Source organism: Amblyomma americanum, chromosome 7 (assembly GCF_052857255.1).
Source record: "Amblyomma americanum isolate KBUSLIRL-KWMA chromosome 7, ASM5285725v1, whole genome shotgun sequence".
Taxonomy (NCBI): domain Eukaryota; kingdom Metazoa; phylum Arthropoda; class Arachnida; order Ixodida; family Ixodidae; genus Amblyomma; species Amblyomma americanum.
The window spans coordinates 61,178,292-61,195,647 of NC_135503.1; the positions used below are offsets into that span (position 1 = coordinate 61,178,292).

At 50.8% G+C, this 17,356-nt stretch overlaps 1 protein-coding gene across 2 annotated transcripts in view; it reads left to right on the plus strand.

Annotated features, from left to right (window-relative positions):
- The window catches only part of LOC144099214 (trithorax group protein osa-like), a 174,857-nt gene extending 157,858 nt beyond the window's left edge, over positions 1–16,999 (plus strand). For both annotated transcript variants that reach the window (XM_077632358.1, XM_077632359.1), the window contains 4 exons: positions 1,608–1,878; positions 2,552–2,623; positions 4,676–4,968; positions 13,436–16,999. In XM_077632358.1, coding sequence (XP_077488484.1) covers positions 1,608–1,878; positions 2,552–2,623; positions 4,676–4,968; positions 13,436–15,613 — 2,814 coding nt within the window. In that variant the 3' untranslated portion in view covers positions 15,614–16,999. The remainder of the gene's footprint in view (positions 1–1,607; positions 1,879–2,551; positions 2,624–4,675; positions 4,969–13,435) is intronic.
- The last annotated feature ends 357 nt before the right edge of the window (positions 17,000–17,356 follow it).

Consider the following 17,356-nt stretch of genomic DNA (forward strand, 5'->3'; position numbering starts at 1 on the left):
GCGTTGGCACTTGACTCGAGGCAAAATGTGGTGGCATGTTCAAAGCACATCTGTCTCCCGGTGCTTGGGGACATTAGTCCTTGGGCCCTGATGTTGCTGTTCACCTTTTTAGAGGAGCGTAGACACCAAATTTCGGTAACATATTTTCTTTGTAATGCTGCATAGGACATTACTGTAATATACATGGATCCCCAGTGTCATCCACCTATGACTGCTAAATAATTTGCAATTGAATTTGTTCTTTCACCGTTTTCACTTTCTGTTCCAACAGCTGAGCAAGGGATGACGTCAAAAATTGATACAGGTGATGTGAACTGTGAAAAAAACTGCAATATAATCGCTGCTTTGCCGTTTACATTCACGCCACACTAAAGCGAGCCTGCCTCAAGAGCCGAAATTGAAGCGAATGAAGAAGCAGCAATTGTATTGCAGTTTTTTTCGTGGTTCACGTGACCTCACGGAGGAATGAAAGCTTAGGAGAGGCCCTTGCTCCCCGAGCTGCCTGACATTTAGTGTGCCGGAGGTCGGGTGCTTTCGCAAAGGCTACTGCTGGGACTCTTTGGCCATGGCACAGCCAGTAGTAAGGTTGAGCACAGCGGCGTCATCTTCTTCATTGTCAGCTGCACATGCGCAGGTGCACTGAGACAGCGGCCAACAAGCGTGGGGGAGCCCTTATATCCAGCTTCAAAAACGTGACGTAACTGCCTTTCCTAAGTGCTTTCCTTGTTCCATGCATGGCATTTATTGATCTTTGAAGTTGGCCATTGCTCAGCTGTTGAAACAGAAAAGGAAACAGGTGAAAAGAGAAATTTAATCCACCTCTTTCACGAGATCTGGCGCCCTCGGGGAGTGGCGTAAATTCACCTGCTACTGATTGAAAACACAACGCACATGGGGCAGAAGGCCCGGTCTGGTTCCACGAGGCACCTACTGCAAGTGACCACTTGTGGCAGGTGTGTGCTTGACCGCTGCCACCATCTGTCGCATGCGCAGCAGGAGGTGGAGGTTCATTCTCAACCAGTGGAGTTTGAGCAGGAGAGGCGTGCATGCACAGATGGCTGTGTGAGAATTGTCAAGTGTTCAGCAGTCATAGGTGGATGTGTAGTAATGTCTTATGCACCATTACAAAGATGAAAACGTGCTACCGAAATTTGGTGTTGTACTCGAGGGTAGCAAATCCACTCGAATGAATACAGCTGTGGCCTTGCCTGTCCAAGTGCCTTCCGCTTTAGAGATGGCATGTGGTTTCCCTTCCGCTCTCAATGCAGTGGACTAGGTTGAGATGTCTCTGCCACAAATATGGATAACTGGGACCGTATTCTATATTGGTTACTTCGGATCATATGGGAAGGGTGCCTGCTTAAGACCTTCTTGTGCATGCTAGATGTTTTTTCTTAAAAATATGCAGTTTGGATACTTCCTACAGTTTGAGCAGGGTCACATTACTGCTGACCGACCTCTCCTCCTTTCCTCGCATGAAACTTTTTGTTAGAACCTTAAAACCTGAAAGATGTGGTGCAACTTTAGATTAGGTGGTGCCCCGAAAACAGATCCTTCTGTGCATGACCTTGCTGCGTTAGCTGTAGCGGCTTTCTCTGCTCATGCAGGTTTACCCTGGAGGGGGCCAACAAGTGTACCCAGGCGGGGTCACGCCTCCGCAGGGTCAAGGGGGCCAACCACCACCCCCGACGAGCAGCAAACCGGGGCCCTACCCACAGCCGCAGCAGCAGCAGGCCGCACAGCGTGACGCCCCCTACCCCAAGCGCCACCCGGACTTCATGAAACCCCAGGAGCCCTACCCTCCGCCGCCCCATATGGCGGCGGGGCCCTATCCACCCCAGCAGGCACCTCCCCCGCCCACCTCGCAACAGTACCCAGGTTCGTCATTCTGTTTGCTGCTTTCGCAGATTGGAGGGTCCAGGTGGGGGAGGGAGTGCCATCACTCCGCCAGGCCGAGATTTATTGTCTTTGGTTCATTGAGTGCCAGCGAGTGGTGGCTTCCATGGTAAAGAACTTAAATCTATGCACCGGTGTTCACCTTTTATTGCTGAGCCCATATCTTCAGCAGATGTTGTGTTAAGGGTCAGTGGGGATATTTCTATCGCACGGGGAAAACTGGCCTGAGGCCTAAAAAGGATATGGGCACCTGCTGCTTGACCTGACCCTTTTAATGTCGTTGGTGGATGAAGGCCCAACACTTTGAACCATGCATTCAGCAAGCAAAGCTACTGCTAAAAGTGTGATGCCAGCTAGATCTGCTAAGCCAGTCACTCTAAAAACATTCGGATACAACACGTGGACTCTTGGTGTGGGGCTTGCCTTCTCTCCCTCTTGGCTGACTCAATAAATCTAATGTTTGCCAGTGCCTGCATGTGAAACGTGAGTGTAATCAACTGTACCGAAAAGAAGTGGAGCCATTATTAATTAGCAGGCAGTCTTTTAGAGCTGCCAGGGCCTTTTCCTGGGCGGGGCTGCATGAGGCTGAGAGAGGCTGTGCCCTTTTCTCTTCCAGTCTAGAGACCTCACTGTGGTTGTCTTTGACTTTGCACAGACCGCAGCCAGTACCCTTACCGGCCGCCCCACATGATGACGCCACCCCCTCCCTCGTCCATGCCCCAGCAAGGTGAGGGACAGTGCATGTCTTCACTTCTGGTGGCAGTACTCACAGTTGAGATTGTGCGAATGTTTGAACCTCGATTTCGAATAACCAGTGGAATGGTTCAATTCTGGTTTTTACTGTCTTGCATTGGAATTCATGGATAGTCCCAACTACAAATTTGTCATGCGTACGCAATCTCGGAGACCAATGCTAACATTGTTTCAGTCACGGAAGTCGTGATTATACGGAGGTGCCACTCAGTGCTAGCCAGTGCAGAATATTGTTTGTCTGTTTCGTTTCCCCCTCGGTGCGGTGATCAGTTGGTATGGCATCTGCCTGCACAATTTGTCTTAGTCGAGTTGCCTTACTGACAATGCGTCTTGTGTGTTGCCATCTACACGGGCGTATCGAAAGCATGCTTGCCTCCTGTGGCTGCTGCTGCCAGTTGATGCTGAGCAGGGAATGTGTCCTTAGAAAAAAAAAAAAAAACCAACTGGCTGTGGGCATTGTTAGCGTGTTTTTTTCTGGTGTCCTGTGATAGCTTAAACTATTGTCAATACACTTTCTTTGAAAGGGCTCATTCACGAACACTAAGCTTCAAATGATGTGACAACCCCGCTGCAGGACACATTGCGTTGTTTGCAGCTTGCAAAGCAGCCACTCTGGCGGCTGAGCCCCCAAACACTGCGCATCTTGTTGTGCGTTTGTTGGTCTTTAAATCTTTGTGTGTGTGCGTTGCACATTTTCCTTTTCCTCCTTTCTACATGCCTTTGCAGCCTCAGACAGCATCACTTAGAACTTTGCAGTTTACATGAAAAACTTGCCGGACCATCGCAAATGTGCTATGGTGAATTGGCTTCATTTCACAAAGGTTTCGAATCAGTGTGCGAATCATTAGGAATGCTGCAATAAGGACTGTTAGAATATTATTGCATGCCATCTGGAGTGATAGACCCTTGGGACTTTCTCTGGGATTGTCTTCTTTGTAAATATTCTTTCTCTATGTTGTGCAAGGCTAGGATGGAGCAGCTTGTGTTTCTGCATGAATTTGCATTTGCTGCTCTTCTGCACTGCCTTGGGTATTTGTTTGGGGTGATCTAAAAAGATAAGTTGCCAAAAAGAAAAGAATAATGGCGTGAGTCCTTTGGTTCACTTTCTTCTGAGTGCGATGTGTGCTGTTTTCGGTATTAACGGGAAGAAGGTCTTACACCAAAGATTTTTATGACGACGTCGCAGTTAGCCGCAGTTATAAAAAAATTTTTCATCCATATTGATCTTTCTGCTTTTTTGTGTGTGTGCATCTTCGCCACAATTACGTGCTGTGTTGAGCTGAAATTTTACTAAACTTGCGCACCCTGTGCTCTGTTGAGCCCCAAGAGGTAGCGTCCCCCCCCCCCCCCCCCTCCTTGCTTCCCCCCTACCCCTCTGGCTGGAGCTCTTCTCAAAAGATAAACAAACAAGTGGTTATGTCGGGGGCATCTTGGCGCGCTGCCAAGCTCTGCGCTGCCGATGCCAGCGAAAACTGAGGAACTGGCTAGGCTGGAAAACAAAAAAAAATGTAAATTCTGGCCGACAAAAGTGGGGGGCGGGTTCATTAGGCAAGTAAATATGGAGGCTGCGCAGAAATGAGGGTAGGCAGCCGCCACTGCGTTTGCCAACCCCCTACCCTCCCACGGCGCCGGCCGCTGGGCCGGTCATGGCGCCTTTTAAGCTTTACCCACTCTTCCACGGTTTCATCTGGTTCCATCTTCTGTCCCCATTTAGCACGTGCGAAGCCTCTAAGTACGCGGAGGCGCATTTTTTTTTTTTGGCCACATGCTGTGTGCCTATCCGCCCAGAAGGGGCAGCGCGTAGTTCGAATTATCCTTATGGAGCTTGGCCGGACCAAGTAGAGTAGTTCGAATTATCTGAAAGTTCGAATTATCGAGGTTCGAATTAACGAGCTTTCACTGTATTTTATTTATACGACAAAATCCTTGAATCTAAGCCGACTTAAAAAGACTATCTGCCTAGATTCGAATAAATATGGTAGCATTGTGACCCTGCCACTCACAAGGCCTTCCTCTGGCTCTGCAGGCTGGGGCCGTGGTGCAGCGGAGAGCCAATACCGCGGTTACCCAGGAAACGCTTACCCCCCCCACTCGGGGGCCCCCCCTGAGCGATGGGAGGGGCCCCGAATCGGAGATGGAGCACCCCCTACGGGGGCATGGGGCATGTCAAGGGGAGCGCCGCCAGCGCAAGGGGAGCCCTACCCGGCTCCCCAGGGGCCCATGCTGGGTGCAGGGGGACCCCAGGTGAATGCCATGGGACACCACAAGATGGCCGCCTACGCTAGGGACCGGGCCTACCAGCCTGCCGGAAAAATGCCGGTATGTTCTCTCTGTCTATCTCTCATTCATTTGCAAGTTGTACCTTTGTTACTGCTGCGTGTCTGCTCTTTTTGGCTTTGTAGCATGTTCTTAGGCCTTTGCTGCTGCTGGTCTGTGAACCCAGACCTGGGGTCCCCATAAAAGTGTTATAGAGTTACAGCAAGGTGGCCCAGTATGAAAGGGTACTTGCTACCATTCACTTTCAATATTCCCTCTTTGTGCACCATTCCTATTGCTGCATACTACCAACCGGGGTACTACCGATCATGCGTGACTGGCACACTAGTGTATTCAAATAGTACAAAAAACTGTCGTGTTCACTAGCCTTGGCGAATATTCGATATTTTTTCAATAGTTGAACGAATAATGCGCTATTCGATATTCGCTTCGATTCGAATTTTGTTATTCTGAAATCTCGAAGTATTCGGCTCGAACAAATAACTACACGCGGCAGGGAAAAGATGTTTTCGGAAGTTTCGGTTTTGGATTCAGTAATACTTTTTCCAATCCAAACCAAGCCAGGAAAACAGAGCTATACTCAGAAGGCGTACAAAAACGTCTCGTCAGCGTGGCGGCGTGGCCGATGGGGTTTAGTGGGCGACTCTGTCTCCGCCGCGGCGGCCTTTGATCAATCCCAGCTGCCTCGGACCACTCCAGAGAGCACCATGGGGGACTTGCATTTGGCCAGCAGTCCTATTTGGAACTTTTTTGTAAAGATTCCACCGGGAACCGAAGCTCGATGTCTTAAATGCAAGGCAGGCCTGAAGACCCTGACAAGTACGACAACAACCCTACCAACGCATTTAAAGAGGTACCCGGACTTGCACAAGGACTACCAAGAGAAGCGCGACTCATGCGAAAGGCCATCCAAGCTCAAGGGGGCAAGCAAGGCAAGTGGTCAACAGCCATCCATAGCCGACAGTTTCAAGCCAAAAATGAAGGCGTCGGCCCCAAAAGCCCAACAGATGACAAAAATGATAGCTCGCTTTGTAGCTCTTGGTATGCACCCCTACAGCATTGTCGAAGAACCGAGTTTCCTCAACATGATGAAGTTCGCTATGCCAGATTATGCCGTGCCGTCTCGGACAACGTTCTCGAGAGCCTTTCTTCCAGCCCTCTGCGCATCAAGCAAAGAGAAGGTGTAAAAGAAGCCCAGGGACATTTTTTCAAGGGGATTGGAGTCACTTTCATTCACAACTGATGGTTGGACATCACGGGCAAATGACAGCTACGTTTGTGTAACTTGTCACGTCATGGACAGTGACTTCGTGCAACACGTGCATGCATTGGCTTGCACGGAGATGACAGACTCTCACACTGCAGAAAACCTGGAGCTATTTATTGCAGGTGTCATCGAGGAGTGGGAACTTCCAGCCCACGATACACGATACTGTGCCGATCTTCATCGTTACCGATAATGGAAGGAACTTTACTTCTGCAGTAGCGCGGTCGCCCTGGAGTGGTGTGCAGTGTTTCGGACACACCCTTCAGTTGTGTGTCAGTGATGCCAAAGGAGAAGTGTCAGGGTTGTTGCAGCTCTGTGCCAAGGCCAGAGTGATTGTGGCTAGATACAAACGGAGTGCCAAGGCGCGAGGACGGCTTTAGGAAATTCAGAGAAACATGCAGCTGGACCCTCTCGAGGTTATCAAGACGTCCCGACGCGATGGAACAGTGAGCATGCCATGATGGCCAGGCTCGTGAAGCTCAGTACGGTCATCACTGTAGAACTTTCAGAATCTGACGCAGTTCCAAACTTGAATGCAAGTGAGTGGAAGCTTATGAATGCAGCAGTGCAAGTCTTGAAGCCGCTTGACCATGCCACAACTGAACTGTCTGGGAACAGATATCCCACGCTGTCACAAGTCATTCCCCTGTTGCAGTGTATCGAGGTGGTTCTAGCTGAACATGTTTCCGAAGGTGGTGACATTGCTTGCCTCGAGCCTTTTGCGTAGCATCAAGACGAGGTTCCCTGATATCAAGATGTCACGCTTTCCTTCATTGGCAGTGTTGGTCGATCCTAGATACAAAAATGTCTGTTATGCTGATAGACCTGCAAAGCAGTGGGCGTTCACTCTACTCGCAACGGCAGCAGAAGAGACTGTGCCAGTTGATCAACATGGTACAGCAACAAGTGAGAACAGCACCTGCTCTGCAGACCCATCAGGGGACTCTGTGTGAAGTGCTTTTACACACACCAGTTCGCGTGCACATCATCAGTCAAGCTGTACAATCTCGGATGAGGTTGCTGGGTACTTGAACGCCCCCCTTCTTTCCCGGTCCGAAAAACCCCCCTTGTGTGGTGGAAAAGCAAGGGCAGCCACCTTTACCCAACCCTGGTTGCAGCTGCCCGTAGGCATCTTTCGATACCAGCCACCCAGACAAGAAGTGAAAGGCTTTTTTCGACTGCAGGAGCCGTTGTAAGCTGCAGAAGGGAGCACCTCAAACCCCAGCATGTGGAACAGCTAGTGTTTTTTGCACGAAATTTTGTAGATCTTCGTAAATAATGAAGTTGTTTACCTTCCTTGAATAAATCCCAGACCTTAGCCGTCTGCCGTTTTTTTTCTTTACTTGCTACTATTCGAAGTATTCGCTTCGAAATTATTCGAGAAGAATTACTATTCGCTTCGAATTTGCTTCAAACAAAAAAAAAACAAACCTATTCGCATAAGCCTAGTATTCACTCATGTAATTTGCGCCGTTCTTTTGCCTCAAATTACAGGGGGACACGGCTCTTTCGGGCCGAAAAAACTCGAAAAAAAAATGGGTTCTTCAATTTTGTCATACTTGGATTCACGAGTGGCTGTAGCATGGATGTCATGCTGCCAGGATTTGTAACGAGGTCGGTGCTGGTCTTGGTGGGGGGAGCCTTCACCGCATTGGTGCACTGGCCTCGGAAGGAATCCAGTACGAGCATTGACCGGCGTGACCTGGTCTTCGTTCCCAGATTACTCGAAGCCAGTCACCGACTGGGCCACTGTTCATCCAGGAATTTTCTTCAGCACGCGCAACAATTCCTGGGGCCAGTGGTGTGCTAGGTAGTGTAGGTAGCGCCTGTCTCGGTTTGTTGTTTCAAGACTTCTTTTTCTTCCTCCAGTCGCGAATGCACGACTCGTCGACGTCATGCTGTCTCACAGCAGCTCTGTTGCCGATTTCTTCGGCAGTGGCTATAATCTTTATTTTCTCTTTCACTGTGAAACACTGCCGTCGAGTTGCACTCGTTACGCCAAAACAAAGGAGGCAAACAGTGCAAACTGGGGCGTAGTACACAAAACAGCGTCTTGACATTAGGCTCAACAACGCTGGCTGAAGAAAACTTGGCCAGTGGCGCGGTGAAGAATAGACTACTAATGTGGATTTGGCTATGCCTTTCGTTGGCCCCTCATCAGCTTGACAAGCGTCGATGACAGTGGGAATGGCGGACTACTCGAGGGAGGCCGTCGCGCATTGCCGTGAAGCCTACTGTTGGGTTGAGGAAAAACGAGAGCGTTGAGACGCCAACCGGACAGTTCTATTCCAGCCCAGTGAATGCTGGCACGAGCACGAGACGCGCCAGCCGCCCGCGGGCCGCAGCCCAGCCAAGCCACACAGACGCCTAGCCACTGCATGTGGCTACTGCCTACAACATCTCCCCCAACAGAAAAGCAACCTCTTGGGAGGAATGACGCAGCATCCGCACTTGGTGTGCCGGTGGGAGGAGTCAGCGCAGGTTGTTTGAGAATCTTCGAGAGAAACTGACGTCCCAGGGGGAGATTCCTCGTAGGAGGCGTCAGCACAGGTTGTTTGGGAATCTTCCTGAGAAACTGAAATCCCAGGGAGAGATTCGTCGTATACGTTGTCTTGGTGGTCTCTCTCCTCTTTCGCAGGCTTGAGAAAAGGGATAAGATGGGTTCGATTTCGCCGTATAGTGCCGTTCCCAGTGTCAACAATATATGACCTAGGCTCACCTGCGGGCGACACCACGTTCCCTTTTCGCTTTAAGTCTGTAATCAAGACTTCATCTCCTTCCAGAAGGGTCGGAAGTTGCCGTTCGCCATGTCGTCTATCGTAACCCCTTCGCTGCTGTTCGCGGTATTGGGTTTCAAAATTACGAAGTTTAGTGCGTCTGGCAAACGGGGAGCAAGCCTTCCGGGAGCCAGAGGAATCTTTGTCCACAACCGCCTCCCCATCAATAGGTCAGAGGGGCTGTATCCATTTTTCAGGGGAGTTGACCTGTAGGACACGAAGGTCAGATATGGGTCTTGGGTCTTAATTGAAGTTTTGATGATTTTTACCGCAGCCTCAGCGAGTCCGTTGCTTTGAGGGTATTGTGGGCTTGATATGACGTGTTTGAACCCGTATTCTTGAGCAAACTTTGTGAAGTTGAAGGACGAGAACTGCGGACCATTATCGGAGACTACAACCTCTTGAATGCCGTGCCGGGCGAAAATTGATTTGCAGTGATTGATCACTGTACTAGGTGATAGCTTCTCTAGACGAGTCAGTTCCGGATATCTGGAGCAATAATCAGTCACGATTAACCACCAGTGGCTGTTGAAGACCAGGTTCATTGCAACTCTCTCCCATGGTCTTGAAGGAAACTCAAAGGACGAGACTGTTACGATAAATCCACCTTCGCTGTGGGGTCCAGATGCTTCAATGATGTCAACCCGGCGTGACATGCAGACGCGTAGTGGCCCTTTTTGTGGCAGCCCCTGCATACTTGCGTCCGCGCTGGGCACATTGAACGCGGGTGTCGCTCTTTCCCACACCAACAACACGATGACGGAACGCTGTCAGCTGGACGCGGATGTGGCCTTGATTCAAAGTGCTCTCGGCCGTCGTTGACGTGAGCAGCGTTCTTGGGGTGCCTGACTTCCTGTTTGCCTGATGCAACTTTGTTGACGGTCAGCGTTTCGGGGTAAAGCTCCGCTTGCTGCTGACGAACGCTTTCGACCTGCCTGATACTCTTTAGCGCCTTCTGAAGAGTAAGATCAGCGTCTAGTTGCATTCTCGCTGACAATTTCTGGTCTTGAATGCCGACGACCAGTCTGTCCCGACCCAGTTCCACTCGGAAGGGTGCCGTACTCACGATGATTGGAAAGCGTGTGAAGAGCAGTTACGAATTCTTCCACGGATTCGCCATCGTTTTGGACCCTCGTGTTGAAGGGTGCCTGTTCAAAAACAACGCTGCGCCGTGGTATGAAGTAGCTGTCGAACTGCTTTAGGACAACTTACAAGTTCTGGGCGTTCTCACCGGAGAGTTTGAAGGTTGCGAAGACGTCCTCGGCCTGTTCGCCCATCAAGTAAAGGAGCGTGTCGACCTGATGTGACCCTGATTTGCCGCAGAGACCGGAAGCCGTGTAGAAACGCTCGAACCGCTTCCTCCATTTCGGCCAGTCAGCAGGAGTCGTGAAGCAGAAGGCCTCGGGCGGTTGAATGACGAAGGACGCCATGTACTGGCCATGTAGTCCAGGCCATAGATGCTGCTGTGACGTGGGCCACCGTTGATGCGTATCCGAGCGAGAGGAAGCAGCCCCGGCAGGGCTTACTGTGAGAATTCCGTTACTTCTGACACCATGTTGGGTTGAGGAAAACGAGAGCGTTGAGACGCCAACCGGACAATTCTATTCCAGCCCAGCGAATGCCGGCACGAGCACGAGACGCGCCAGCCGCCGCGGGCCGCCGCTTGCAGCCAAGCCAAGCCACGCAGACGCCTGGCCACTGCATGTGGCTACTGCTTACAACACCTACTCCCCGCCCCCAAGAAAAAATTCGCAGATAACCGGCACCCCCACTTTTTAAGGGGGGATGCAGGTCTTGAAATCACGAAAAATGGTCAAAAATGGCAATTTTCAAAAATTGCGATTTTGAAGTCTTTAATGTCCCAACTATGCCTCTACAAAATATTATAGCTGAATTCCAACTCAAAGTATGAAAAAAATGTCGGTGAGCCAAAATTGAACGCCAAGCGTGAAGGTTTGCCCCATTTTCAAGCTGCTGTAGCTCCGCTCGGCGAACTTGGCAGAGCGCCAAGACGTTGTGCGCTCTAAACTGAAGCTTGAACATTCGCATTAGACACTCCTCACTGTCCTGTTTTTAACCTCGCAAGAAGCAGTTTCTCGCTTCAACCAAGGAATGGCAGCAACCAGCAGAGCTGTTGCAGCACAGCTTGGTTACAGGCCTGGGAGCTGCCTCATTGGTAGGAGCCTTGAAAAAGATAAACAGAGGCTGTGCAGGTCTGATAAGGGTCACACCAATGCTGAAAGGGTGAAGAAGAGGATGGCCAAGAAGCACAAGCCTGACAGCACCCAGGACTACTGCCCAGGACTTTTGTGAATGTGTGGCAGATTCAAAGAAAATAGCAAGTGATTTTCTGAGCTTTTTTTTTTTCAAGTGCCAATGCAATACAGAGGTTTTCACAATCTTTACATGAACATATTTCTGTAAATTTGGCGTTATTGTGTTCAGCGATGACTGGGCTGCATGCTAAAGCATTAAATTTTTCCATATGATCAGTAAACAAAAATGGCAGAGTAAGCAAAACTTTGAATGCAATTTTCTCAGCTTTGCTTTTTTGATCAAATGCCTTTGCCTTACGGAACTTTTCATAATGTTTGCATCGACTGATTTTATTGAAGTAGGTATCACTTTTTTCAGCAACACCTCAGCTACATCCTAAAGCTTTCCAATTTTCATTAAACCCAATAGACTAGCAATTAGGTCAGATGTAAGCTAATTACTCCCAGATTGTTTTTTTTTTTCCTACTTTGTTATTCATTCATGACCTATGTGATTACTTTTTAAAAATTTCTATAGCTTTAGGATGTGCAATGGGCCCTTAAAAATGATAGCATAACTTTAAAACTAGTTTTTCTAATTAAGAAATCACCATAATGGCCCGTAAGAAAAGACCTAAGTTGCGTAAATTATTTTGCCATATCTTCATTTCTAGATGAGATATATAAGATCTGAATATATATTTTGGATTAGCATTCAAAGATATATCTGCATGCCAGTTTTCAGGAAGATATGTTAAGAAATAAAAAAAAAGTTTTCAGGACGCTCATCCCCACTTTAATGCGACAGCGTTAAGGAGCTCCTGTTGCAGAAAAGCGGGTGTCATCGGCGTGGGCTGGCCATGAGGGAAAAATTTTTCCTCCTCCTCCTCGCAATGTACGCCACTGCCCCAACAGATAGCAGGCCACTGCCCCAACAGACAGCAAAGGGCAAGCAAAGGAAGGGACGCCTGTCACATATTTTTGTTGTCAATGAAATGAAAATTGGTTTTAAGGAAAGGAAGTGAGGCCTGTCTTGCGTATCTCTGTGGACACTGAAATGAAAATTGATTTTAAGGAAAGGAAGTGAGGCGTCTGACATATCTTTTGTTCAGGCAGTGGCAGGAATCATGCAGTGAGATATCTTTTGTTCAGGCAGTGGCAGGAATCATGCAGTGAGATATCTTTTGTTCAGGCAGTGGCAGGAATCATGCAGTGAGCGGCGAACCACATCCAAAGTGCGTTCACCACGAAGGCATTGGGTTTGTCAAGAACAATGTGCCGACGAACTACGACTGCAACTTGAGTCCCGCACGTTCGGCATTCGGCATGGCGCCTGGCAGCGATGTGGTATGCTGCTCCGCGCGTCTAACGGGCAAGGCGTCACGCCGAATGGGCGATGTCGTTCTGTGGACTCCCTGGCAGTGCTGCAACACGCTGTCGCGTTTCACTCTTAAAGGCGAAGCTTAAGTGTCCTCGAATTTTTTCAAATTTTGGTGCGGGTTATACGCGAGTAAATACGGCACTTGTTTTATGTGTATTAATTTCTTTTTTCTTTTTCTGGGAAGGAATTAAGAGCACGGGCAAAAGGCTGAATGATGGCTCTTGCCCGTTACACAGTTTGGCAGCACAATCATTTTGCATAGATTTGTACAAAAGTTATCCATGGACCTTAGCCATAGTTCATTGGCATTATGCCCTAGATATAGGGGGACATTAAGCAAATGCTGTTTTCTGTATGTCTCATGGGAACGTGGAATTGCTCTCCTCGGCAGGCCATAACGGTCACTTTAATCTCAGCATCACTGAGAATGTGTTGGGCCACATGAACAATGCTCTGTCAGGCTGCCACTTTCGAGCTTCCTGAGCTGATGGCATTTGGTGTTACATGGAGCATGTAACGCACTCGCTCGCTCCCCCTTTACACTATATCACCTTGTGCACGTCAGGTTGACTTCTCAAGGGCTTGTGGAATAAAAGTACTCTATTTGTGCTCACAAATGTGTTCAGCAAAGCAGAATCGAAACCTCAGGTTAGGAATTGCAAATGAATCAAGTGGGGTCCATTGCTTTCTGGCCCATACTGGTGTGGTCAGATATGGTGGAGCACGCCACTCTTTAGTGGCTTCTGATTGCAATGTAACCTTCTTTTTGCTGTGCTTATGAAAGCAGGGGCTGCGTTGCAGTGAGCCTTACCGTGTCTTTATCTTGCAGCCGGGCGGCCCCTATGGGTCGGCACCACCCTCCCGCAAGGAGGTGGTCTTCCCGCCGGACAGTGTGGAGGCGGTTCTGCCCGTCGCTGCCAAGCGCCGGCGGCTCTACGCCAAGGACGTGAGCCCCCTGGAGGCGTGGCGCCTCATGATGTGCCTCAAGTCGGGCCTGCTCGCTGAGAGCACCTGGGCCCTGGATGTGTTGTCCGTGCTGCTGTATGATGACTCGACTGTGCTCTACTTTGGGCTGTCCCACCTGCCGGGCCTGCTCGAGACACTCATGGAGCACTTCCGCCGGTGTCTGTCACTTGTTTTCGACACCCCGGATGACCTAGAGCTCGGCTATGAGTCCAAGGCCGAGAAGGAGGAGGCATCGCCAGAACCGGAGCGGCCCTGGTACCTCCTGGACCGGGACGCCCCTGCAAAAGACCCACTTGAGGGCCTCATCGTGCCTACTCAGATAGACATCTGCGATCGCACATCCGTACTTTCGGGACCCAGTTTCACCTGGAGGACACGGTGCGGCAAGACAGTGCGTCCCCGACCTGATGATGAGGGTTCATTGCATGTTGTTGACGGTGAAAAGCGCTGGGATGTGCATGAGGGCTTCACGGCTTCACCCGAGCATTGGCAGCTAGGTGGCGGAGAGATCACGGCGCACATCCAAACGTGCTTCGAGAGCGACACGAACAACGTGCGTTTCGTGCGTCTCATGACACCATCAAAGAAAAATGTTGAGCCCAAGGCCAATCCCCAGCCGCTGAAGGTGGTCATTAATCAGGGCGAGTGCCACTCCAAGCTGTCGGAACTGCTAGCGAAGCAGAAGGCAGCTAACTGCAAGAGAGATCCCGTGGTGCTGATCGAGGACATCCGGTCCAAGATAAAGCTAGAGTCGGGCAGGGTGGACCATATCAAGCAGGAGGTCAAGGAGGAGCGGCCCTCGAATGACAGGAAACGAGAGGAAGAGAAGGAGGAAGCTTCCAGGAAGGTCGAGGAGGACAAGGTCCAGGAGACCAAGCCGGAGGAGGAGGAGCCCATGGAGGCTGTTGAAACCAGTGAGAATGAGGAGGCGGTGCTCAGCAAAGAAAGTGATACTAGTGAGTGTCGGACCGAGGAGAAGGTGTTCCCGCGTCTGCGGGAGGAACGGCCGCGCAAGCGGCCCCACCCGGAGGCGCTAGAGGAGGAGGCGTACTGTCGAGACGAACCTTCGCTGTGTGTGGTGTCTGAGGCCCGCGAGGCACTGGGCCGCCGGTGTGTGTGCATCTCCACGATACTGCGTAACTTGTCGTTTGTGCCGGGCAACGACGCGGAAATGTCCAAACACGCGGGTCTGCTGGTGCTGCTGGGGCGTCTACTGCTGCTGCGGCACTGGCACTCGCCGCGGCGGGGCGCTCCCCGGCCGGAGGAGGGCCTGCCTGAAGACCACTGCAGCTCGCTGGTGGCAGAGCGCGAGTGGTGGTGGGACTGGCTGCAGGCGCTGCGCGAGAACACGCTCGTCTGCCTGGCCAACATGGCGGGGCAGCTGGCCCTGGCGCCCTTTCCTGAGGAGATCTCGCTACCCCTGCTGGATGGGCTGCTGCACTGGGCGACGTGCGGGTCGGCCTGCGCGCGGGACCCGCTGCCGCACAGCACGCTGAGCCCCCAGCGGCTGGCCCTCGAGGCCCTGTGCAAGCTATCGGTGCAGGAGTCCAATGTAGACCTACTGCTGGCCACGCCGCCCTGGAGCCGCACCGAGGCCCTGCTGGGCCAGTTGGCCCGGTGGCTGGGCCGCGGCCAGGACCAGGTGCTGCGTGAGCTGGCCCTGGTGCTGCTCTCCAACATGGCGCCGGCGGGCAGTGGCGCGGCTCGTGCCGTGGCCCTTCAAGGGCCCTGTTTGGCCCACCTGCTGGCCTTCGTCGAGCAGGCCGAGCAGAGCGCCCTCCAGGTGGCCAACTCGCAGGGCGTGGCGGCGCTGCGCGACAACCCCGAGCTGATGGGCACCACGCTGGACATGGTGCGCCGCGCGGCCGCCACATTGCGCTGCCTTGCCCGGGTGCCCGACAACCGGCCGCTGTTCCTGCAGCTGCAGCCACGTCTGCTCGCCTTGGTCATGTCCCAGATCCTGGACCAGGGCGTAGCAGCCATCCTGGCCGATGTGCTCTTCGAGTGCTCCCAGCAGCAGCAGCCACCGCCGCCCTCCTAGGATACCCCCCACTCCCCAAAAACCCGCTATTTATTATTGTTTCGACGACCTCTGCTGTAGATAGGCCCCGACCTGGGTTGACGACACCCCTCCCTTAGCTCGTGGACTCTGTGGGCCCGAGGGGAGCACCCTCTCCCGTTTGTGATGATTAAAAAAAAAAACTTGTACAGACGTGCTGCTCTCTCGCCCACCTCCCCCCCTCTCGTTGTCCCCCACCCTCTCCGCTGCCTGCCCGGCGCGTGCGCACACACAGCTCCCCCAGGGGGAAGAGGGGGCAGCCGCTCAGTGGAAGGGGGGTGGTGGCAGGCTGTGGGTCCCCTTGGCCTGGGACGGACAGACGTACAAACGGACTGGCTCGTGTTGTCGATCTGATGATTCTGTGTGTAGGGTCTCTTTTTTGCGAGTGCAGCAAGCCACATCATCCTGTTTTTCTCGTTTTTTTTTCCTCTCTCGTCATTTGATATGGTATGACATGCGTGTGTGTGTGCGTGCGAGTATGCGTGTGTGCCCGAGCTTTATACGATGTAAATGTCCAACAAAATGAGAGTGAGCTGCAAATAAATGTACAGGTGAGAATTCTCTTTTTTCCCCCCATGAAGAAAACTGATCCCTCGGGGTTCATGGCACTCTTGAAGAAGCTCCAAGAGAATGGCGGCTGTGTAATTTGTTTGTTTCTTTGCGGTAGAGGTTGGTGCTTGGCATTTTGAGCAGTCCTTTGTTTTACTTTGTTTTAGGTAACTTTGTCCCCCCCCCGGTAAATAAATTCCTACTGTTTACTTGCAACGTGTTGTATTTACTAGTCAAACCAATCATTGCCACAAAGCTAGTAATGTTTTTTTTTTCTTCTCGAATGATGTGGGGGAGCGGACTTGTTTTAGGGTCCTCCTGTGCTTAAATTTTGCTCTCTAGGAGAGTCTGCCATAGTTTTTGCATTTGGAGGGCACAGAGGAGTAGAGTTATAGGAGGGAGCTGTTTTTTTTTCTTTTATATTCTTCATCCTGCCTTCGAGCAGCCATCGTTGGCCCCTGTCACGCTTCGTCTTTTTTTTTTTTTTCTCGCATGTTCGCTCGCTCTCGTCTCCATTCATTCCTAGAGTGCCGCGCAGGGTGGCAAGAACAAAAGCACAATGGTACTTACGCCAAAAATCCAAAGTGAGGATGGCCACAGGACTTGACTGTCATGTTTCCTTTTTTTTAGATTTTTTTTTCTTTCTGCGAGACGCGAGAGCTGGGAGGGCTGAAAGGACAGCTTTGTCTGCAATGCAGAGTTTTTGTACTTCTGTGTCCAGAGTATTCCAGGGCTTGGTCAAGTTTTTCTTTATTGTGGGGATGAAGTTGTACAAAATGTATGGAAAACTTGTAAAATAAAAATGACTTCAAAAATGTGCTTGCAGCCTGTGTCTGTCCATTGTCAGGGCTCAGTATTTGCCTGTATGGGGTGTCGCAAGAGCCTTTGTTCACTGTTAGCTTACATTTTTGTTCTATAGTGGAGGGCGGATTTCTCAGATTCTATGTTTTTTTAAATTTGGGGGACTTTTTGCAGTGTCTACTTCAGAATGCGTTTTTTTTCTTCGATTAATGTGTTTTTGACGAATGAATTGCTGGCTTTTCTCGGTGATTTAATGTGGGAGTCCTGTGGGGTCAAAAGTCTCTTGGGGTATCTCGGCTTTTGTCTCGACATGAACAGTTTATTGGCCAGTTATTAGTGTGCAAATTGTAGAAAGCATTTGTCATGAAAAAAAAA